Here is a 24,989-nt window from a genome sequence, read left to right on the forward strand (position 1 = left end):
TCGATCCCCAACAGTTACACTACAGTTCCCTGTAGGCTTTGGGCTGAAAGGGGGAAAAAATAATGAAACTAAGTGATGACTTTATAAGGCTGGCATCAGATGTGTAATTTACTTTTCCCATAAACAGATGAAAACAAAGCTGTGAAGACAAAGACAAAGCTGCTGTTTCATTTAGATGTTGGAGATTTATTGGTACCAGGGGCCTCATTTATAAGCGTTGCGTACACACAAAACAGGGCTTGAGAAATATGTTCGTCGCTTCCCACAAAAAAGTTGGAATTTATAAAAACAAACTTGATGGGAGAATGTGCACACCTGTACGGAAACTCTGACCCATGCATACAAACATTTTGGAGACAGGGGAAATTAGCGACGCAGATGGTGAGGTGGTGAATTGAAGCCAGATTGTATAATGATACCTCTCACACATTTAATTTCACTTAATATCAAACCTAATTATAGATCCACTTTATCATAAACGACACCACTTATCCCCCACCTACAATGCAGGCCTTTCATCCCTTCCCAGGAGATTTAACAACCATTCACATTTGGCCACATGTAACAACTCCAACAACTGTCATTTACATTTGGCTTCAGGTGACTCCACGACTGTCGTTACAACAGTCAGGATTACTAACGAACCAAGTGGTATCAGTGACCTTAAAGTTGACCCCAACGAGGTTAAATACCTGGGACTCCCTGCCAGTCAGTTAGAACTGAAGAAACCCCTTGAATGAGAAGTTGAAACGTCTTCAGGTATCTACAACCAAGTCCAGTTGCTCTCAATTCAACCCTCCTTGGATAACCATGACCTGGATGACTGAGAATCTTGACAGACATCTTTATTATAAACATTCAAGCCAGCAGTACGCTTGTGCTTGTAGAGACTATTCCATAAGCACCTTTCAATTTTAAAAGATATGTGTGCACACATTTTCAAGGTGATTGTGATTTATAAAGGGAAAAATGCATGTATTCATGCATGCGTACAGTTTTATAATTCTGATTATTTTCTGGTGCACACTATTTTCATCTTTTGTGCGCACTTGCACTTTTGGTTTGGATCCTATGCACTGTTTTATAGATGAGGCCCCTGGTCCTTAAGTGTCCATCTGTCTAACTGGTTTCAGAGTGGCAGAGCACACCACACTTAAACATTACATCGCTGTAGTAACCTTGACATAAAAGTAAATTGGTGATTATATCCAAATAAGCAGAGAAATAATGATGCAAATATTAAACACAAAAAAATGTTTGTACCGATTTACTCATTTCAATAATGCTTGCCTACCCAGTTAAAATAATCGCTAAATTTCATTTGGATACCTAACAAGGTCAGCAGTCAGCATACAGCACAATGAGTTGCTGCTCATTTTGCACTGAAGACAATGGCAGTCACCTTAAATTCAGAAACTGGGTTCGTTCACCAGTACTGTAGCTTCTAGTTTGACTGTATGCTACATCAAACATTTGAGATTGAAGAGGATAAGGATTTGATGAAGTGATGATCAACAAGAATATGTGCTTTACAATGATTTTACATGAAGTAACAAGACAGAGTTAAGTTAGCGGCTCTATGAAGCTGTATGGGAACAGCAGTGCTTTGAGCTAGTTATTTGGATTTGGTGATTGTCATCATGACTCTATCGCACTCAGCTGCAAATCTTCAAAGTGCACACCAGAGATTACAGATGAGGCCAAAAGGACGACATCATCAGCAAACAGCAGGGATAAAAAAAACAGATGTTTCCAAAGCAGAAGCTGTTCAGTCCTTGTATGCTCCTGTTCAGCAATATATCACAGACACAAGTGTATAAAACTCGTCTCAAATTTGGCACTCACTTGAAAAATGTTAAAGCTTATGGACTCATCCCTCACTGTGAATCTCTCTTTGCAAGTGTACAGCAACAAAGTGGGTCACATCAACCTCCCCGTCACTGCAGCTGCACCACCCACAGAAGCACAGTTATTTTCTTTTACTTTTCCAAACCAATGACTCGCTTCAAGTCTATAGTTTTCAGTTCTTTGTTTGTTAGACAACATCTGACATTTCTGGTTCCCATTATGCTCCAAATGATGTAAGATTTAATTATTTTGTTCGTTATTTTGGTACTAGCAGTGAGTCTTCCCTCTTAAAATAAAGATTTGGAAAACTTCAGCTACACCCGTAAGGAGTTCATCGGGTTTTATTATATTTACGCTCGCTTGTATTTCCTTACAGAAACATATTGTGTGTATTCCCTTTACTCCTTTCTCTTTCTTCTTCTGCTTCTCCTACTTCATCTCAGATATCTCACATGAAAAGCTGGATCATGGGAGGGTTGTTTTAAGGTAAATGTGAGAGCGTGCATACGGTTTACCCTTCCTTTCATGAGCATGTAAGCAGGTAACTCAATGATGTTGAGGTTATGAAATAAAGTCTTGTGTTTTTTCTGTCTCATCTAATCCCCCCCCAAAGCTCTGTCAACACCTGTGAAAGGACATTCACTTCCCTCCTGCAGCTGACTGTGGCTCCTCACTTTTTCTTTTTCTCTCTCACAGGACGTGCAGGAAAAGGATGTGGGTCGGAGCGCACCACTGCAGGCATGTGTGTTTTCCATTGCTCAAGTTATATCTGTCAGTGGATCAAGTGTGGCTAAACAGGCATGAACTGTATTCATTTACCACACAATGGCTGTAAAAGGAATTCGAGATTGTGTCATGAACTGGCCTCGATATCGCTGTGGAGTAACAGGAGTTTCCAAATGTGCAGGGCCTCCCAGTCGACTTGTTGGCTTTCATTTCTTCCCGACTTTAAGTGATCAATTAGTGCCAGAGTTTGGCAACCGATTTTATACACTTGACTCGGTTACCAAGGTAATTCAGGAAATGGTATGCAGGTGGCTTTGTTTGGGATAAAAACTGGCATCTATATTTGTCTTTTGGGCTTGAGCTCCTTCCTGCTGCTGCAGTCACGTGCTGTTGTTGAATGAGACTGCAATACTACAGTTTATCTCAGGCAATACGATATGAAGGTGAGACGTTGTTTGGTTTAGAAGATTCTACATAGTTTTACATGCACACAACATATATGCTGGGCTAAAACTGTCATTGCTAACACTGTTTGTTGGCCGTTTCAGCCCACTAACGCCAGTAATTTAAAGATCTAGTTTCACGCAACCATGGGTTTCATTGTTGTAGTTTTGGCTGTTTCTCCCATTGTTAATAAAAACACCACACTCACTAAGTTACCGTATTGGCGCACATCTAAAAGACCCTGATCATAAGACAACCCCTTTTTCCACAACTTGTTGTTGGAAAAAGACAATAAGAAACATTCTCAGACTATTGGTAGAGTTCCTAATGTGAATCCCACATTTGTGTAGCTTGTCACATACTCATACACTCTCCAGTGAGGCTATGATTTTCTCTGGTTGTTAGCATTTATTAGACTGTTTTGTTGTTATTCTGTGACACCGGTAGCTGTTGGAAACTAGACCAACTGGGCTTCCAGAACACTTTTAGTGGTTCTCAACAACCTCCACTTTTAGGGTCAATACAGTAAAGGTCTTATAATGCGGCAACATCACTAAGATAAGGACTTACTGGACAAAAACATGAGCAAATGGACAATAATAAAGGCTTCCCAGAAGCCGCTAGATTATCCAAATTTATTTTGAAGGGAGATCAAAAGACATTGTTTTCACTGTCAGTTTTATTTCCAAAAAAAGCTGTGTAGTTAATTAGGATAAACTGATCGTCTCACCACTGGTTTCTTGGCCTGTTGGACTTTGTTGTAGCAACGTTACCATGTGCCCAGATCTTTAATAAAACTGAATTTTGTTAACTTATACAATATGATCAAATGACTACCCAAATCTAGTCAAACACACTTCTACTTGAGATACACTTGCGTCTGTTTGTGTTGCTGACTGATAATGAAGTTCCCAAGTTTCTAAAATTAAGCGTCAATGTTGGGAGGCCCAAATTCCTGCTGCTGATGTTTTTTCTTTAACAAACTCCAAGAATAGTTACGATAAGCATCTGCCTTTTTGAGTTTTCTTTACACGCATTTCAGTGAATGATAATATACCATTGTAATATAAAAGTGAAGCCTTCTCTGCATGTTCACTACCGACTAAAAAAGAAAGTTTCACAAACATTTTCTTTTTCATGAATTGAATGCCAGGATTAAAAGTGCCAACAGTCAGCTGTGAGTCAGCGGAGAAATGAGTCAGCACATCAACACAGTAACAATCCAGCGACTTCACCAGGTCACCTCGAGTGCATCACCTGAGGGGCCTCCTGTCATAAGTAGTAAAGCTGACTTGGACATGTGTGGGGTTGCCGTTTATAGAGCAGGAGGCACAAGCTGAGGGGTCAGTCCCTTCCAGAACATACTTAATAAATCAGACAACATGTGTTAGAGCACAGGCTCCGTGGTGCAATAATATCAACAAGTGATTGATCTAAGTTTCTTATTAGATTTGATTTCTTCGTGTAGAATACTATTATTAAAATGATTTTGTGATGCTTACAATGAAAACATCTGTATCCTCTTGCATGGTTAACCACAACAAATGAATTTTAAGTTTAAAGTCAAACAGCATCAGCCATCATCTCTTGTTTCAGTTCAACATCCTCAAGTGACTTTATAGTTTCACAGTCTATCAAACAAAAAAAAAATCTCTCCATGAAAACATGCTCATGTGCCAGCGCGGGCAGACATGCTAATGCCTGTTCTTTCTGTTTGGTGTTCGATCCAAGTCGAAGCTTTAGCGTGCTGAAAATGTCCACATCTTGGCATGTTGACGACACAGACTCACACAGCATAAAGGAGTTATGACCGTTTCTTTGAATTACATACATTTATTATCCCAAATCCTACTGTATAATGTCATTATCATGCACTCATGTTATGTACAATACATTCTCCTGTCAATTTTGAGATACAATACTTTAATTCATTGATATATAGTAAAAGTTGTAATTTTAGGATGCATTTTTGGTGTATAAAAGATACAGAGCAGATAGATCTATAGCAAATATCTTTGGATAACGCACTATAAAAAATAGATACAGTGTCGGTGAACACCAGATTGTACGTGGGAGGAAAGTTGCACATTTTCACCTATGAAATCGGTACGATCAGAGGAAATAGAGCAAGACCCCCCACCTGTTTTAGCAGAAGCCATATGTTGAATACCACCCATGAATGCTCATAAAAGTCACATATGCACATCAGGTTGTCCTGTAATATTTGCATCATATCTCTAGAACAATGATCTCATTTTCCGTCAGGAGGATTAACTATACTGTATCTATTGTATCTACTGTGTAATTTAATTGAATCATCACCTCACCTTTTGGATGTCTTTTCAAGTAGGGCTTTTTGTAAGCCAGCTTTTTTATATTATTCATACGACATGCCTGGACTGATGTTTCTCATTTTGCTCTGATGGTGCAGATGAAACACAAATTGCAGGCTGTGCTGAGCTCACAGGCGCCAAGGTTTGGCAAGGCAGAACTTTACAACACTGGCAGCTTTCGAGCCTTTTGGTTCTAATTAAAGCCGCTCTCTTCTGTACGAGACGGACACCATATTGCTTTGTGTTAAAACGTCTTTGGAGGTAATCAATCACTCGGGCCTTAATATCTTTATATCTGTTAATCACATGCAAATGATATAGATGTACAATAGTGGAATAAGTTCAAGTGAAAGACTGAGATTGTTTTAAGGTGTCAAACAATTGATACAATATGTGTGTGAAAAGGCTGCCTTTTCATTAGGCCCTGGTTCCCAATATTACTTGTGTTTTTGTGTTAAATCACTAATTTCAGTACAATGTTTCTGTTAATTGATCAGTCATGTTGCATAAATAATGTAATATGGGTTTAATTTGAGTATTTTGTGGGCTTCTGCCTTGCTGTGATTATTTTTTGAGGGTTTTGTGATGGTGAGCAGATCGTCTGCTTAATCAGTGATAGTGACAACAGGTGTGTGTCGTTGGCTGCACTGAGCAGTGAGTCACGGCTCTGTCAAGTTGAGGTAGGAAGGATAAAACTTTTCTGTAGTAAATAACATTCTGTATAATTTGGTGCATGTGTGACCAAAGGACATTGTGATTGTCAGCAGGAGCAGAGAAATCCTACATCAATGTTGTTCTGTATGTTTTGAAAGCTTTGTATCAGTCCAGCTCACGCAGTGGTCACCTGAGTAGATGGTACGTTCCAGTTAGATCAAGCTGAGAAGGTAAAAGGTCGGTTGCTGGTCAGTTGAGGGAGTAGAGAAGAGAGTCAGTGGCAGTTTATTGTGAGGTAGCAGATCGTATTTGTTTGTTCTTTGCTTCAGCTTAAGTTTGTTTTTTTTTTTAATTTCTTGGGGTTCATTTTTGCCCCTATTTCATTAATATTTTTGTTAATAAATTTTCCAAGTTTCCAAAGTTTCCAAAAGTGGAGAAGAACAAAAAATATTTTCTTCTGTTCATTCAGGATCATGTATATTCTTCATACTGCAGAGCTCTTCTTGTTTCTGAATAGAAAGCAGAACGCGAGCTGAGGTTTGTAATTTCTTTTGCGCTCCGAGTGTCACGCTGTTTTCTGAAACTTGAGTAAATCACATAAAGCCGATTTCTCTCTTTTCATTTGGAAGCGAGGACGTGTCGTGTCGTCACTCTTTGATGTGATTGGTGGGTTTGATTTGTATGTTTTGGCTAAACAAATAACAAATATTCACAAAATATAAACAAATAAATAAAAACAATAAAAATTTCCAGTGCCAAATACCATCTTCTGCTCTTTATATGTGGTGGCGGCAATGTGTATGACGAATGCAAGACTAAGTGTTGCCACATTTTATCATTCGGTCTCACTGAACAACCATGTGGTGACCTAAGATACTGACTGTGTGTTTGTTTACAGCTCTGCCTCCTCTTCCTCTGTAAACACATCTCCTGCTTCAGCATGGCTGCAACCTATAAAGATTTAAAAGCAAGTTGTTTTTATCTGAACACATAACATCTGGTGTTTCTACTTAAACCATCCTTACACCTCATGTTGTTGGTCTTCAGTCCTGGTCCCGATTTTCACTTTGTGTCAGAAGTGAATTACATTCATCTTGAATTAATGTTTTCTTGATTTCTCAATATATTTTCTTGTAATTATGTTATCTATTACTGATGAAATGTGATGCACTGATAATAATGCTATATTTTCGTGTCACAACAGTCAGTTGTAGCGTGCAGCAAGGAGTAGCGTGCTGTCTGGGACACACTACCACATATCTTTCTTTGTATTCACACAGTGTTGAAAGACATAAAAATTCAATTTATCTTCCTCAAGCACTTGGTCTCAAAACATGAGTAAGAGTAAGCATTAAATCATACATCCACGTCATCATGACTTTAGCTCTCCATATGACAAAGTGTTATGTTTTATGATCCCTTTCCACATTGTTTTTAAATCACCAGACCTCATTTCTCAAAGCCAGAAAGAACTCATGACACAGTCTTATTACATGAAAACAAGACGAATGTACCCTCCATTTCTGATCACAGATGTATGCCTCCAGACTTCTTTGATGAAAGTCACAAAACATGTTCTCTGTCAAAACAAAGTAAGGAGGAATATTGCTGAAGGTGTAGTTTGATGGTGCACAATGTTAAGCAGACATAAGAATGCTTCTCATTATTCTGTTAAAGGGGACGTATTATACTTTTTGTGATTTTCTGTCATTTAGATACTATTATAATGCCGGATTTCTCTGTTAGGTCAAGAACTTAAGGTGAACGCATGTAAAAATGCTGCCTTAGGGTCAAAAGCCTCAACCTGCTCTGAACACTGTGTTTGCAAAGTTACCTCTACTTCCCCATCAAACTGACGTCAGGTTGTTCATGTTTGCCTACAAATGGCCATCTGTTCCGTAGCCTTTGTTGCTAAGGTTGTTCCACGTGTTGTTTTCATTGTCCGCTCGCATTATTTTGCATCAGATTCAGGCTCAAACATGTACGGATGTATTTGAGAAGTTTATATTTTGAGTAAAGAACGAGAAAAAGAAGTTAAATCCTACTACTACTGTTTGTTTATGTAGCCTCCGGTGCTGAGACGCAATTTCAGGAAGCTAACCAATCTGATCAGAGTGGGCTTATCGAGAGGGGGGCCTTAAAGAGACAGGAGCTATAACGGCCTGTTTCAGAAAGAAGCTGAACTGCATAAAGGCTGCATAAAGGGCCAGTATAAGATAATAAAAAAAAAGGTTTTTTTAACTGTAAATCATGCAAAGATATTCCAGTAGCCCCAGAATAAAAATATATAGACCTGGAAATGTGCATGTTATGTCTCCTTTAATGTTGAAGACATTAATAGATGTTTTTACAATATGTAAAGTTTAACAAATCAACACCACAAGCATGTCTTTCACACCATGAAGGACACACCATCACTATATGCTTTTTATATAATCCAACAGCCTCTCATATAAAGCATGAAGTAGCTTATTTATGTCTGTAATACAACTTTTTTTTTTTCTGTCTTTGTACATGTTTTACTGTTGATCGTCATTCATAATCCCTCATGTCAGAGGTATGCAGAGGAGAGAAAAGATTCATGGTCACATCTGTGCTGTTTCTGCCAAATGTAATGCTCCTTAAATCTGAGTGGGTTATGCAACTCAACATAGAGAGTATAAGAGCCAAAATGAATGAAAAATCAGTGATAAAAATGAAATGTTATCAAAAAGCTACAAGTTTTTTCTTTTTATAAATTCAAAGTTTGTCTGAAAGCTCACAGACAATTTGATTATTATTATCATCATCAGTTAAATTGATATTATTCATTATAATAATAATGCCACTAGCTTCATGGACTCATGAATTGAGGGAAGAAAAAAAAAACTAAGATAGAAATGAGTTCCTCAAAACTGACATAAATATCTCCAAAGAGCCATTAGGAAGACTTGGCAGACATCCCCTCAGTCATTTGATCTTAACTCCATGCTGATTTAGAAAAAACTTCACTTATTTCTGTATTTCATGTCCAAGCACCATTTTATTTCCAAAGCTGTAGGGACACTTCATTCTTCCAGAGCTCAAGGGCAGCTTTAGTGCACTCTGTTGGTTCAGATGTGTTTTCCATGATGCTAGCAGCCTCCATCCTATCAGACTCCGCCTTGACAGGTTTCGTTAGTCGGATAAGGAAACTCTGTCCCATTTGGACCACATGCGGCTCTGCAACCTCTGACAGAATTTAATCCTGCTCTGTCTTGTGTAAACTAAACAGTTAAACTACACTGATTACAGCTGCTTTTGGTCTTTCTGCACAAGACATTGTTTACGTAATCTTGTTAAATTATGTAAAAGCAGAATATCTGTCTATCTACATGTAGATAGTGGGAATAGACAGTGTCTGAGGTCACTGAGTTCACTACTGGTCTTCAGTTTTCACTGTAATCACTGTGGTGAAAGTTCATCCGTTAATTTTGCATGTCACTCCTGAAAATCTACACTGTAATTGCCACTGTTTATTTCTGTCAGCATCTGTGATTGAGCCAAATAGTACTCATGTACATCATCTTTAGCTTTGTTTACTTGCCTCTAAACTTTTCCAGTTTCTTTTGTCCTTATCTGCAACTTGACTCCTCTCTCATTTAACATGGAGCCATTGACATTGAAAAAAGTTCAACATGCAGTCTATTGCTTGTCTAAGTGTGAATGTTTACCCTGAATTCTACAGTTTTTGAAACAAAGACTTCCATAAACTATAAACCATCCCAATTCTTTCGAAAACATTGCCTCGGGAACATAATTGTGCAACCACATCTAGAAAGAAACATATAACAATGACCATGAAACCATTTTAATTGTAAATCAGTTTTTCTATAAACATCATGAAACCATCCAAAATGATGAGAAGTTTTGGATGCAGAGACAACATTTAAATATTTTCAACCGCGCAAATTAAAGAGTTGCAGAGACAGATGTGATCATGCTTTCCATGAAGTGGAAATATGACTTGTTTAGTCTTTTGTATTTGTTGAGGTGGTGCTGAAACTGGAAGTGGAAGTGGTTTAGTCTGAAACATTTAAAGGACACAGAATATCCATTACCACCAAAGGATTTAACTCACCACTGAATCAGTATTACAGTAGATATTTAGCTTGTTAAACTGATAAGAACAGATACTACACTTGATCTTAGCCAAAAGGTAGAGAAGTGATTGATATTTAGCTTGTTTAAACTGGGATAAAAATATACCATGGCGAGAATTCTTAACTCTGATTGGCTGGCAGGTGTACATTATTTTCTAGTAACAGAACAGAATAACTGCACACGTATGATTCAGGCATTTATTACTGTGACAGTATTAACTTCTGGGGCTGTGTCTGACGTAGTCGCTCGTGCACGCATTCACTATTTCTAACAATTTATAGAAAAAATAAAATAAAATCATAAAATCATCATAATTTTGTGCCATCCCTGAGAAAGTACATTGTCGCAGACCAACGCAAAATGGAGTTATGGAAGCAAATCCATTACAATAAACTTGAGTATTTTGGGGTGTTTACTCTTACATAGACACTTCAACAAACACACACACACACACACACAATAAAATAAGAAAAATGTTTGACAAAAGTTTGATTCCACTCTTATATTTGTCCTTCAGTATGAAGCTTAACCTCTTGTATATTAACCTTTCTCCTTGATACCCATCGTATAATCCACTATAGTTTATTAAAAAGATTCCCATAGCTGCTCAGTATGAGGTACATACTGAACTATCACAACAATAGAGAATCGGAAGATTCAGCTAAATTGCACATACTTAAATGTTTTCTGCCTCACTTCATGACCTCTAGCTAACATAAATTTTCCCTCCTCTTCATCAGGCCATGGCAGCTATCCTTCATATCGTAAAAACCTGCTCTCTGTTTTAACCATTACTCTGGGATATATCAAAGTTAGAAGTCTTGGATGAGTACCACATGCATTATTTTCTGCTTGCTCAGTAGATTGCACTGTTTCCAGGGATTGTAATACTGTGTTAAACTGTTAAACCGAGGTATAACAGCAGCCACTGTTCACAGATGATAACAGAACAAGTCCAAACAATGGGGAGTAACTGCTTTCATCCTTAACAACATTATTTTGTGAACTAATAAAGATCCATTCCTATGTGGATGTTTTGTCAATAGTTGTTCGTGTTCTTACTTTTACAAGTTTTTTGTACTTGACTACAAAAATGGCAAAAAAAAAAAAAAGACAGAATTTTCTGCTCATAAAGGCACACACACCTGTAGTGCCACACATGTCTTTAAATTCAGGATTAATCCATTCAATTTGTGCTGTGAGGAAGCAACCAGAGGATTACTACACTCAGCCGTGACTGATTGCTGATGACCGTGATGATTCCAGGCCTCCGTTGCGTCTGATATTACCATGTTACTCATATTCAGATCATCTCTAGATGTGGTTTTGCCTCAGAGTAAGAATCCATCTCTGCGAAATGCGGCCTGTTCAATGCAGCTGTTCCTATTACAGCTGTGGTCAATGTCACAACCACCCAAAGATGTATTCAGATGTGGGAGATGAGATTAATGGGAAAGTTAGTTCAGTTTCTATCTGAGCTCTGCTCATTGTGTGGCCACAGAGCGTGTGCTTTCTTGGAAAACTTTAAGAGGAATAAAGATATCTCCTTGGAGGGATGAACAGCAGCATCCATCTTACTGTCAACTCCTTTTTTGCAATTATTGGAAATATATTTGTGATCCTCTGAGAGTGATTTTTATCCCTCTTCAATGCATCATTTGTGCTTGTCCTCCTGCATTTTTACACTTTTATATTGTGTTTTGGCAGAAAGGAAGATCCTAACCTGAGTGCCACAATATGGGATGAAGCTAAAACACAAGTAGGAGCTATTAGAAGTCATGCAGATGGATGGGATTAATTAGTGTTGATAATTTGGTTGTTTTTTTTAAAGGTTATTTGAACTTTCTGTTAATGATTTGCAGGCAGGAGCTCAAGCTTGGCATTGTAGGCCTCAGGCAGAGAGCAAAGAACTTACACACAACCTACAACATTTGCAGATTCCCAGGTGAGGAAAGTTTACTCCTTGAAATTAACTCATTGTAATTTACATTTTTAAAGCCCTGCTGAGCTACATTTAGCAAAACCACCCCTGCTGTTAGCAGTCGTTTCCATATGGTGTAAAGTTACCGCCCTCACACTTGCAGAGTTGCATAATTTAATTCAACAGATGCATAGATATCATAACATTTAAAAGTCATGAGGACATTCAAAAAGGAAAAAAAAAATCTTAAATATAAATAAGTAAAACATGAAATAAACATCGAGACATCGAGTTCATACAGTACCATGAAACATAACTGGAATTTTCCCTCATTCAAAAAATGTTTGTGGATACAGTCTGTTTAACTGTTTGACTTCATGCTTGTGTAAAAGAAAAAACTTGATGCAGCTGTTGGAATATAATTTTCCCTCCAACCACAATAACTTCATTATTTATTTGTGCCGATGTGTCACACACTGACTAATAACAGTTACCGTAGACACTGTCCATCATCTGCGGATGTAGGTTTACTGGCAAATGTTTGTTAGTCTGAGAGTAAATTTACTGTGTGTCAATAGTTTCTGTGGACTGTATGGGGGTTAGAGTGGAAAATAATACAATACAGCAGAACAAAGATCAGAGGAGGCAATTTAAAACTCTGTACTGTGTTAGATTTCATCCTGTGTGTCCTTTACACAACATATATCAGCATCCAGAGCTGAAGAAACAGTTCAATCGATCAATCGGTAGCTGTACAGCTTCATACCAAAAGCCACTTAATCTGATCTTAAGTGCTCAGTTAGCACATGAGTTAAGATGAATTTTCTTTTTAAAATAACTGTATATAACTTTGTATATTTCAGTGTCAATTACGCATTTATTTGTCATCTGTGAAAAAGATGAGATTTTGGTGAGGAATCAAAAATGGCTTAATCCTTGAAAAAGGCTGTTATGATTCCTCATAGTCACCCATCTTTCCTCAGAAGTGTGCCTGTGTGTGGGCTTCAGGTGCACAACTTCCTCTGATTGTGTGTATAATGATATGAATGCATATGTGTTCAGTATAGAAAGAGGTTTGAGTGCCTGTGCATCACTGGCAAATTATACTCGTAGGGCCTGGTGGCAGATTCACACCTGGAGGGAAATAGATGGTGGAGGGTGAAACTTTCCCCCCAGACCCAAAGACAGCCAGCAGCTTGGAAGTCTAAAACTGTAATTGAGGCTGTCATGTAGAGTAAAGTAAACCTCCCATGTAGACTGAAGATTAAAGGTTTAAGAAAGGTGTATAGAATATCTTTATTGAGGAAATTGAAGGTTTCTCAAGAGGAAAAATTAGAGGACAACTGGTATAAGTATTACATTCTACAGCACCTGTACTATATGTGCAGATGAATCAACATACACACTAAACCTTTAAGCGCTTTTTTTCCCCGAAGACAGCTACTATCTTAATCCACTGATGCTTTGAATTAAATTTTGTGGCTATAGATGAGGCCGTTTTCTGTCTTCTTTCAGGAAATAGTCATAGACAAGGTACAAAAACCAAACCAGCTCCTCTCAGCGAGCTGCCGTCCAACAATGTTTCTCACACAGTTTTACCACTTTTTTTTTTTTTTTTTTTTACCCCTCCCCCTTCACACAATTTCATGCCAAGATTTCCATTTTATGTGACACACCATTTGTGGGAGAGTGCATCTCTACATGTGGAACCAATCTGCTGTGAGCTAATGAGTTTCGCAGGTGGTTGGAGTTGTTGCGTGCTACACTGTAGTCGGGAATAGAGAGCAGATACTGCAGTTTGGCTGAGGTAACTGTTGCCTGCATTGTTATTGAGGGCACAGGCGTATTGGTTTCCATGTTTACCTTTGATGATGTTTTAATGGTCAGATGTTTTCTCTCAGAGTGCAGATTTCAAAAGAAACGTAAATATCATGTGTAATATTTTCAGTCGAATCCATAATTAATCTTTGTTTACAGATATTTATTTAACAAGCATTCTGGATTCACTTAAATAATGCTGTTGTCATTAGGGAAGCTGGATACAGTGGAAAATAATGCACAATCACTGTTATACACATGTGAATGATAAACTGATGCTGCTGATGTGTGACTTTTATGCTGAGGAAATGTGTGTTACAGCACCGCTGTTTGAAGGCCATTGCAAAATAAAATGGATCGCTTCAGAGGGAAAAAAAGAAACGAGAAGGGAAAATAGAATATTCTGAGAGTGAGTCACAGGGTGAAGGGCGGAGTGATGTCGGCCCAGTCTTCACAGCTGAGAGAGGGAGAGTGTGTGTTTGTTGGGGGTGGAGGGGGGGCACCGTGAGGATCACTGGGGCCTTCTGGACCCAAGCTGTTGTTTCCGAGCAAAGACCGACGTACATGCAACCACACAATAATCTCATTCATGCTGACAATCAATAAAATCAACCTGATTTTTTTTTTTTTTTTTTTTTTACAGTGTAAGTCCTGTCACACGCACCTCAAATTTCTCTTTGCTTGTGTGTAGCAGATCTTCAGTTGTCCTCAGACTGAGGTCACTCCCAACAGAGCTTAAACTGTAGCATATGAGCAGATAAATGATTGGTTTTTGATGACCTTTGTGCTTTCCATGGAACAAATGATTAAAATTAGCCACCTGCTCAAGAAATGTGGTTTAAATTTGAATAAAAGTGGTACACTGGCCGAAATTTCAGCTCTACAAGTAAAATCATGCTAGTTATACATATCATGGATATTGAGATAAATGTTTATATAAAAGGCGATCCACGATAAAATAATGTACATCTCTGAATTATTAGGTTAAACTGTGTAGGTCAAAATTATCTCAGGATCATGTAGCTCTTACATAAAGACTTACTGTAACATACGCTGTCCAAACTACATATATTTACTGCATGATTTCCCATGTCAAAATAAGCATTATTTATTTAAAAGCCTATTTTAAAGCTTTCTTAAAAAACTCAGAAAAAGTATTTCTTATGTTGCAATTTTGACTTTGCGTGAATGAACCTCATGTCCAGTTGTGGCTCTGTGTCAGCTGGCGGAGACCCTGGTCGACCAGATGTTTGATGGGTATTTAAACTGTTGTAGAATGCATTATAGCTCTTGAAAATATCCTATGTTTGTGTGTGTGTGTGTGTGTGCGTTTATTCCACCAGATACAGACATGTCTGTTTATGTTAGAGGAAAATGTCATTTAACTACCAAGAGAGCAAAGCGGAACATTCCTAACAAAGCTGAATGACTGAGACAGATTTATGGATATACTGCAAGGAAACAAAACAGTGATAGTGCAAGATGAAATGTCAGACTGATTCTTAATCAATAAAATGAAGATGAATAACATCCAAGAGGGATTCACTTTTTTTTTACCTTTGTGTACCCAAGGTAGGTTCACTCTTTTTCAGCAAATCTCTGCTCCACTATTACACATTTACTAAGTGGAGAAGCTCAACAGCACCTAAATGTCGGTATTGAGGACAGTCGGGGAAGACAAAGATTGCTCTTTCATCTCCACTCAGTGTAAGATCTGTAAAACTACATAGACCTGACCTTTCTCACTGCAGTCATTTCGAGTTGTCATAGCAAGAATAGCACAGGTGTAACTAATAATATTAACGATGGCTCTTTAACAGACAGACATGTAGCCCAGTTATACTACATCCAGTATTCATGGAGAAATGTTGGCCTTCATCTGGAGTCATGTAAGTCTAATTTCCTGTCTCATTTTTATTCTGTTTTAGTCTTCACCAATTAATGAGAAAAAATATCTTAGGTCTTTATGTAGGTCTTTAGCTTAGATGCTCCACCATGTTCATCTGTTAGTTGCTAGCTGTCTGCCATTTGGTGTTGAGCAGAAAGGATACAGTCAGTTTATTAGAAGTTTATTTGTAACTATCAGCATCCAGTTTTAGAAATCTGCTCTGCTCAACATCCTGTTGAGGCTTACCTGGTCTGCCAAACCATACTCCAGTTTATTAATTGCCAATGTGCAGATATGCAACGCCTTTGATTGCTTTGCAAGCAGTCTCCCATTCTCCATTCCACAGCACATATGTTTTACACCTTGCTAGTTAGGCTAAAACTAACTGTTATGAACAGGCTTAAATCAAAGCTAACTTAACCGTTAATCCTAATAAGTCATGTCTTAATATTTGGAAAATATAAGGAAATACATTTGAATCCTGGTTTGTTTCTGCTGAATCTGTGAGGTGAGGGGCTCTCTTTAACAAGTGCAGCAAAAACTTTTGAATAAGTTTCTCCTATTAGCAAAAAGATGCGTTCTGTTTCAGTGGATTAACCCCAGACCTCCTACTGTTAACCAGTACTATGGAGACATCTTTAAAGTTTTGCCAATGGAGCACTGAGCTCAGTCTTGAAGGAAAATGAGAGGTTTGTTGATAAGCTGCGGGCGCCTCTTCTAAACTACCTCCCAAATAGCACAGCAGACCTAGTACGTAGGGGGCACTGCACTGTGGCTTCAACCCATTCTCTTGGCGTCCCTCCAGTTCCTCTGGGAATGTTTAATGCTCTCCCCAGAGAATTGTACTCCTTTGCATAGTTGTATACTCCCTGAACCTTGTAATGTATCCAAGCTCTGAGATCTCTGTATAATGTCTCATGTAATGTGTATGTCTACATGCCATGCTGTTTTTTTTTTTTTTTTTGAGGTTTGTGACCTGTTACAATCTTTCTCTGCTGTCATTTGTGTTTTTTATTATATATTCTGTTATTGAAAATTCACTAAAATATTGTGTAAAAAAATGGAAAATTCTTGCAGACTTGTGGGAGTGTAGAGGTGTAGGGGATGGCCGTCAGCCTCGATGTCACAATAGATAAATAGCCAATGAAGAGTCAAGCAGAGGAAGAGCTAAAGAGCTTAAAAACAACATAATCATAACCACCTGGCAAGGACTCTGGGACTCCCATTAATCTCTATGGACAAATTTTGTGGTGTGTGTGCCCTGAGAACTGAAGAAGAAAAAATCTAGTAAATCTGTCCTTTTCTGTTTTAACATTTTCACTAAAACAAGAAGACCCGGTCTTGATTAAACACACTTTTAGAGAAACATTAGTTGCACTAGGCTCTTATAAATCCATTCTGTGAAAACAGGTAAATGAGACAGCTACATTTCATTTCAACTTATCATTACATAGCATTGTGGTGACTAGGCTATAATTTTAATGTGAATATTGTGAGTTCTGTTGAAATCAGCTAATCCAAAAATGACTGATGGTCTAAAAGCAAACCACTGAGCAAATTCAAACACATCCAAACATCACGCACTGATGGCAGAACAAGCTATGTGCATTTAACTGTGCCACTTTTCAAGCTATCAACAACCAAGAGAAATGCCATAAAAGGATGTCCTTGAGGATGATAATTATGTGTTGTATGTATATAGACAACTGCCAAAACAAAATAGTTTGAAAAAAATCCAGTTTTCATGTTATTGTGGGTTTGAATGGATAATTCATTTTGAGGACTGCAAATACATTCAATGAGTCACTTCTCAAGTGACCCACTTCTTTTAGAGCGTGGTAAGGAATCCTGTAAAATAACCAGGAACAGTTTGTTTTTAACCACAAGAAATCATTTTTTACCTCTAACCCCTTTAACCACTTTACTCTGCACTCTCTTTCTGCCCAAATCCTCTTGTCATCTTTGAGAGGAAGCCTGATGACATCCTAATCTCTGTCCCGCCGTTGCTTTTAAATTCCATTGCTACTCTCCTGCTAATTGCTGTAACTTCAACATTCTTTTAACTGGGTGTTCAAACTGGCCGCTCTCTCCTAGTACAGCTGCAAAAGCTTCTCCTTACGCCTGGCTGATGTCCCCACAATGATGACTGCTCACCACCTAAAATGTAATATTTACTAAACAGAGAACAGTGAGACCCTCATCTACTGTTAGAAATCTGCTCGCCAACATCCTGTTGAGGTTTACCTGGTCTTCTGCCTGACCATACTACAATTTGCCAACTGCCAATTTGCAGAAATGCGACGTCTTCAACTGCGACGGAGACCACATGAGGACCACAAGAACTGTGATTGGTCAGCTTATATTTTCTCCAACAAGTTTCTGATGCCGCTGGAGTTTGTTAAAAGTGAAGACAACATTAAGGAGGCTGAAGACTCTCAGTAGTCAGTTCTCCTTTTCAATACCTCACATCTAGCAAAGCTATTACACATTAAACCTTCTGTTTACTGCAATCATATAAACACAATGATGTCAGTAGTCTTGTAGTCATTAATGAGACATGGTGAAATAATGTTACAAGTTACCTGCATCATGCAGGTTACATGTAACTCCAGTTCTGTAAGTGTAGCACACATACGCGGAGCGACTGTGGAGGCAGAGGGGGCGGCCGCCCCAGGGCCCACACTCAGCAGGGGCCCGCTGGGGATGCAGTGCTCGACCCCGCGGGTGCAGCAGGGATAGGAGAACTTAATTCTCTCAGCTTCTGCTATTCATTCTTTATGGTAGTTCTTATCACTATGGGTGTAATCCCCCCTCCCACCACAATGTGGGTTGCAATGGCAGAGAGGTGCTGTCCATATTTCTGCTCGTTAACTCTGCGGGAAGTGAAGACTGCAGAAGCAGCGATTCAAAGTTCTTGACTAACTTCGCTGAAAACTTTATCTAGAATATGAGATATTCGCGTCTTTTTATGTTTATGGTGAATGAAACTTGCCAGACAAAGTTTCAGCCTTCTGAGGTACATTAAGAGCTATTTGCGTTCATGTTTGAATGAAGCCAAACTATCCAACCTCACTTTGCTGTGTGTTGAGCGGGACATAAACACTACTAAGGACTAAGTGGTTTGCAGGTTTGCCACCATGAAGGAGAGGAGGATGTAGTTTTTAAAAGGGACTGTGAAATGTACAAAGTTTGTTAAACTGTTCGGATTATTTTGTTCCATGGAGGATGGAGAAATACACAAATGGACTAACGTTACACTAAACTTCAGCAGTCTAAGCAGGGACAACAACTGGTGAGTAAAACATCCATAATTAGTCTTTATTAACTTAAAAGTTGGTTATGAAGAAATCAGTCATAATGTTAGATTAATGTGTCGTTTAACTCCATGTTTACCGCATCTCAGCACCTGTCTGTGTCACTGCCTGTGGTGTTGTAGACACTTTATATTTGAATAGGCCTTGTATTGTTGTAGACCGCTGTGTCTATTTTATGTTTATGTTATTCCCGTGTTAGAAAGACATGGTATGGAGACAGAGCACCTGGTTTGTCGCTATCTGTTGGTGGTGGTGCTGAACTGTTCGTCAGTCGGTGTATGTAGAGCACCACATGCTGTCCTCAGTGCTGAAACATTCGAACGCGGCTGGCAACCTGTTTTCTTTTTTGATCTTCAGAACAAGCTTGTCTCAAAGTGGCTTCACTGTATGTTTCCTGAGACTTAGGCTTGCATGGCTCAATAACAATCAGCTATTTTACAGTTGCGCATTTTAAAATGATGTTTTAGAAAGGCCCTTGAGAATGCTTCGCCCCCTCTGTGCTGAGAGTCTAGCTCCGCCCCTGGTAGCACACCATCACTATATGTCACAAAATAAATAAAAAAATGTAAACACAGTTACTGTGAGGAATATAACTAAAGCATGATATGCCCTGATTATGTGAAATACATGCATCCAGCATTGCGGTGGTGCTATCAACGATTGAAATTCAACCCTTTTCATCGACTGTCAGTCCAGCTTAAATCTTGTCTTAAAATTTGCCAGTCTAGTTTGAGATGTAGGAGAGGGACCCTGAATGACTGCCAGGATCCAGGACTGCCACAGCCAACTATTTATAGGGGAGCTAAGGGAGTCCACAGACCCATTAGTGAGGAACGCATATGTCTCTGTCCAAACAGGCCGGAAGTGGCAGGCAAGCATGGAGGTTGACAAGACCATTAGCAGTCTGCAACACCAGGAGATTGTCGGCAGAGGGCTTGGCTGGGGAGAAGCCCCCAAAGCCACGAAAAAAGAAAGGAAAGCAGTGGTTGTGGAAGAGGTGACAAGGGCAGAGCAGGAGCTCTACAAAATCAAGGCGGTCACACAGGGTCGACAGGGATGCTGGACCACATGGGCGGGCACTCTAAATAGATCGGTCAGCTGGGCGGAACTGTGGAAGATCCCACAAGCCAGACTCAGTTTCCTGCTTAGGGCAACTCACGATACTGTGCCATACCCCAGAAACCTCCATCAGTGGTTTGGCAAGGAGGAGAGCTACCCCCTTTGCAACACCCCTAATGCAAGCCTACAACATATAGATGGCAGCACAACCGGATCCTTAGGAAGCTGGCTGACGTTCTGCAGGCAAGCCGCAAACAACAACCAGCCCACAACCAAGACACACCCCATCCAGTTCGTCAGGCCTGGAGAGAGCATGGGAGACACCAGCTCACAGAGCCCTCCTAGATGCCTGTCACCAGGAAAAGATTGGCAGATAATGGTCAACATCGGTAAGCAGCTGCACTTATTCCCTGAGATCACCACCACACCACTCTGGCCAGACATAGTACTTTGGTCTACCGCTGCCAAGAATGCTCTACTCATCGAGCTCACCATCCCGTGGGAAGAGGGAATGCAGGCCGCCAACGAGCGCAAGAGGGCAAAATATTCAGATCTGGCTGTTAAGTGCAGGGAGGCAGGCTGGACTACCATCATCTACCCCTAAAGTATGCTGTTGGGGCTTCGTCAGCGCATCAACACTACAGCTGCTTCGGGATGTAGGCGTATCAGGGGCAAAGCTCCGAAAAGCCACAAAAGCAGCTTTTGGCTATGGCTGAGGTGGAACTGGGGGTCCACACAACAAGAAAGGGCAGCTGCAGGAGTTGGCAAGGAGACGTCCCTGCCATCGCTCCGCCACTATGTTTCTGAGCTGAAAGAGCGAAACATCGACAAATAGTGGTCTCCGGCTGATGACCCTGTAGCTGACCCATGCCGCTGTGTGGAGGCACAACAGGCAGAAATGTCTAGTAGGTGAAAACATCCACCTGTGCAATCTAATAATATTGCAGACCAGATCAATTAGTTGCAGTACCACAGTGCCACAATTAATGATTCGCTCACTGAGGCAAAATTTGCTCGATTCAAGTTCAACTTAAAGCATCTAGCACCCCACAAAAGAGGTGTAGCTTTGTTTAAAGTCAGTAGTGAGACGAGTGAATGGTAAAAAATACAATTCCTTAAATGAATGAATGAACTGTTAACTTACTGCTCAGTTAGTGACAGAGAGCACAAAATATCACCAGGCTTTTTAACTCCACTTACTGTATTTCATTGATGCACTTATTATTTTGCTGTCACTTTCTGATGTGAAAGGGCAATGATGGCCTTCATGCAATTCTCAAATTTGTATTGTTAGCTTACGACTTTATAACACAGATGTACCAACTATGCATCTGTAGACCACATCCTTGTTATGTCCTGCAAAACACTTAAGTTGATATTCACATTAATCAGGTCACCTGGCCTCTGGATAAATGCACATCATATGTACAGTCCTTCTCTTACCTGCACTTTTTGTTGCAATTTTCTGTATCAAACAAGTCCTTTTAGTTTATTTTTCATAGCTCTCCTTTGGATGCATTCTTTCTTGAGCTTGCAGGCATAGACTTTCTGCCTACAACCTCCACCACATGCATTATGTGTAGTAAAAAAGAAACAGAAAGGAAAAAAAAAACGTGATCAAAGAAATCCAAAGTGCTCATAGAATTCCCAGCAGAGTAATTTCAGGATATAAACCACAGGTCCTCTGTTTGTAGGATGACACTAAAGACATAGATTTACTGCTCTGTCCTGTGTTGACATGAACTCACTCACTGATGTCATCCGCTTATCTGGCACACTGGCCCAGACACAAAACCACACCTGCATTAAGAGAAGCCAAAGATGTCTGTGTGCTGAAAGGGAACTGAGCTGCTGTGACAGCCAGCCATAATGAAGACGTCCACATCCGTTTTGGATGAACTCGAGTCTCTCTGACTGACGCCTTTGGCAGCCAGCCAGACAGTGCCTGTGGGTCAAGGCACTGCAGGCGTGTCGAGTGAAGGACACAAAAGAGATGAATATCCTGCCAGACGTGTATGCACTTGATAAGCTGTTTGAACTGGCCTACTCTGTAAAATAAACTATGCAGCTATTCACCAGTGTCTCTCAGAGGATTTTATGGTTTTTAATATGGTGATTAAAAGTTTTTTGTTTTTTTCATAACTGAGAAGTTAACATTCTGCTTAAGAAGCACAATTTATTTAACGATTGATTTAGTTTTATGCTGTAGCAAGAAAGTGCAAGTTATTGGTGCTCTGATGATTGTCCAGTAATAGATTTTCTGTCACCAAAAGTGGTTGATTTTGTACTTGTAATTGTTTCTGGAAAAAGCATTTTACATTGAGCCTGAATGAGTGCAAGAACTAGGCTAGATGTTGTATTCTGGCCTTATTTAATTCACTGCGTGTTACAAATGAAGAACATGTCCAGTGCATGCAGTGTGAGCTGTATATGAGGCCCAGCTTGATCTTAATTTGTTTGTGGAAATGTAATGGAGCTTTGGAGTTCAGGCAGAGCACTGAAATCACTCTCACATTAGCTGTTTGGCATCAGCTCTGTCATTCGGCTACTAGCTAGCCGGTAACATCCAGTCACATTAATACAAATGTACAAGGTGGCCTTTATAACATGTCATTCCTCACTAGTACTCTGCTGATTCTTAATGATGCTGATGGTTATAAATGGGCTTTATTATCTTCTTTCAGTGCTGTGGTTACCCTCACATCTTAAAATGCCCACATTATTTTGAGCAGCGAGGTTACTGCAATCAATCAACCAGAACCAAAACAATGAAACAGTGACAAAACCCAAACATAACTACAGATACCTTTCTCCAATGCATCATAAATTTAACTGTGCCAATCAGTAAACATGAGACAGGATAATGAACATCTGCAATCCAGATGTTCAGAACATTGCCTTGTTCTCTATTATCAGTGCAGTAAAATAAATACCATATGCTACAATGCATTACTTTACCTCTGTGCTTGTGGCGTACACAGGATACAAACAATAGCAGGGTCTGCTCACCACAGGAGAAATGCAGTGTTGTTACAATCTGTCCTATAAGTCTTATTGTATATTTATCACTGACTTTTCTGCCCACTTGAACAAGAATCAGTCAAATTGCAGCATGACTTAATGAGGAGGAAGAGATGGAAGACACTGATCATTGATCACTGCAAGTCAGGTGTCTCCGAGCTCCTCATGTAAACATGAATCTCTCCTTATCTTTGATGAAAGCCAAAACCATGAAACCCTCCACAGGTCATAAAGGCAGCCCTGATTTACCATTATGAAATGTGACAAAAACCACGCCCATGTGAGATGTGGGAGTGGACATCACCCTTACTGCCCAGCTGCCAGCTATTTGGATTCAATAACTGAAGTGATCCCATTGGTGTGTTGCTTGGTGTTCTCCACTATAAAGACAGCCCAGGACAACAGGCCGGGGTAGGGGTGATCAGAAAACCTTATCAACATGAAGCAGAGAGGGAGCTGTTCTGGATCAGGAGCACCGCATGTGCACAGGAGAGTAAGCCTGGCGTGGCATGTTTTTAAGCAACATGACTTTTAATGTAAGGATGGACTAAAAGATGGAGGAATTAACCTATGGATGAGTGGATTGAGACAGTGCAACAGACTAATCATCTCTGAGGAGCCAAGGTTATAGGAAGAGGTCTAAGGATGGAAACCCAACTGCTTCAAGTCAGGAGATGGCCAACCTGGCAGCAGGAACCAACAGCTGGAGGGAAAAGAGGCCAGGATCTGAAGTCCCAGACATTAGAGTGGGAACACTTCCCCCATTAGCCAAGGCCCGTCTAGCCGGATGGAAATTTTCTGGAAATAAGGACAGTGACTAGACAAAAATGCACTTTTGTCTGTTCCTAATGACTAATCAGCCTCTGTGTCTAAAGCCCATATAAGCCAGAGTGGAGTGTCTCTGGACCCTTGAGCACAGGCCTGATCTTCAATCCTCCTTCCCTGTTTATATCTGCGTCCTCAGGAAGAATAAATTGTCATTCAGACCTGCCTTCAGAGTTGGTGTTATTTCTTATCTGGTCACACTGCACAACAGCTGTGCAACATTACCATGACACTATTTGTGTATTTTTTGATCCTCTTGTTTGTGTTTTTGTGTGTGGGGCAACAGTAGGTTGAAGCCTGTGTGGAGCTTCTGCTACTCAAGTCTAACAGGGTTGATCAGATCACCTGAGACTGAAGAAGAAACAAAATGACAGAAAAATAGTTTTAGGGAGAAACTTGAAGCAAACAGGTTAATGTAGCAAAAATCCCTTTAATATGTTTGGTCAAACTTTTTTTTTTTTTTTTTTCACACAACTTTGTGAACACAGGCACACATGCAGTTACAGTCTTATGAGTTGGTGAGTATACCAATGAATGACAACATGTCAGCATGAGAGTAAACTGTGATGGGGGAAAGTGTGATTTTGGGCTTTCATGCCAGCTACAATAGTTTTATGAACATCACATACATATGACTTTTGGTATGTCGAGCATATTTGCTTATGAAGTGATTACTACTAAATTACTACTGTTACTACTGTGCAGTATGTACGTACCTAACAGTAGAAACATTCTGCACTGAATATTGCCAATAAATCATTTAATGTCAAAATATGATTAACTAATTATATTACTTTTTTCTTATGTCAACCTATTTATCTTAATTTTACCATGTAAACAGTGCAATAACAAGCAACAATTTTGTTTAATTTTGAGTTTTAAAAGGCCAACTAAAATATAATTCATCATGATATTTCCATTGCGCAGCAGAAATAGTTCAGACATCCTTTCTCAAACAAATCTATTTGCTTTGTATCTTGAATTGTAAAGCAGAATAAATGAAAAAAGCTGGTAAT

At 39.5% G+C, this 24,989-nt stretch overlaps 1 protein-coding gene and 1 pseudogene across 2 annotated transcripts in view; one reads left to right on the forward strand and one right to left on the reverse strand.

Annotated features, from left to right (window-relative positions):
- LOC122995682 overlaps positions 1-24,139 on the forward strand; it is a 40,616-nt gene extending 16,477 nt beyond the window's left edge. Inside the window, exons 3-5 of one of the 2 annotated variants that reach the window (XM_044371013.1) lie at positions 11,835-11,886; positions 11,990-12,072; positions 19,926-24,139. In XM_044371013.1, coding sequence (XP_044226948.1) covers positions 11,870-11,886; positions 11,990-12,072; positions 19,926-20,731 — 906 coding nt within the window. In that variant the 5' untranslated portion in view covers positions 11,835-11,869 and the 3' untranslated portion in view covers positions 20,732-24,139. Of the gene's footprint in view, positions 1-2,544; positions 8,184-11,834; positions 11,887-11,989; positions 12,073-19,925 lie in introns of those variants that run through there. The other variant, XR_006406838.1, reaches the window with a different exon arrangement.
- On the reverse strand, positions 10,015-10,195 carry LOC122996254 (annotated as a pseudogene).
- Positions 24,140-24,989: the final 850 nt, after the last annotated feature.

Source organism: Thunnus albacares, chromosome 13, assembly GCF_914725855.1.
Source record: "Thunnus albacares chromosome 13, fThuAlb1.1, whole genome shotgun sequence".
Classification (NCBI taxonomy): domain Eukaryota; kingdom Metazoa; phylum Chordata; class Actinopteri; order Scombriformes; family Scombridae; genus Thunnus; species Thunnus albacares.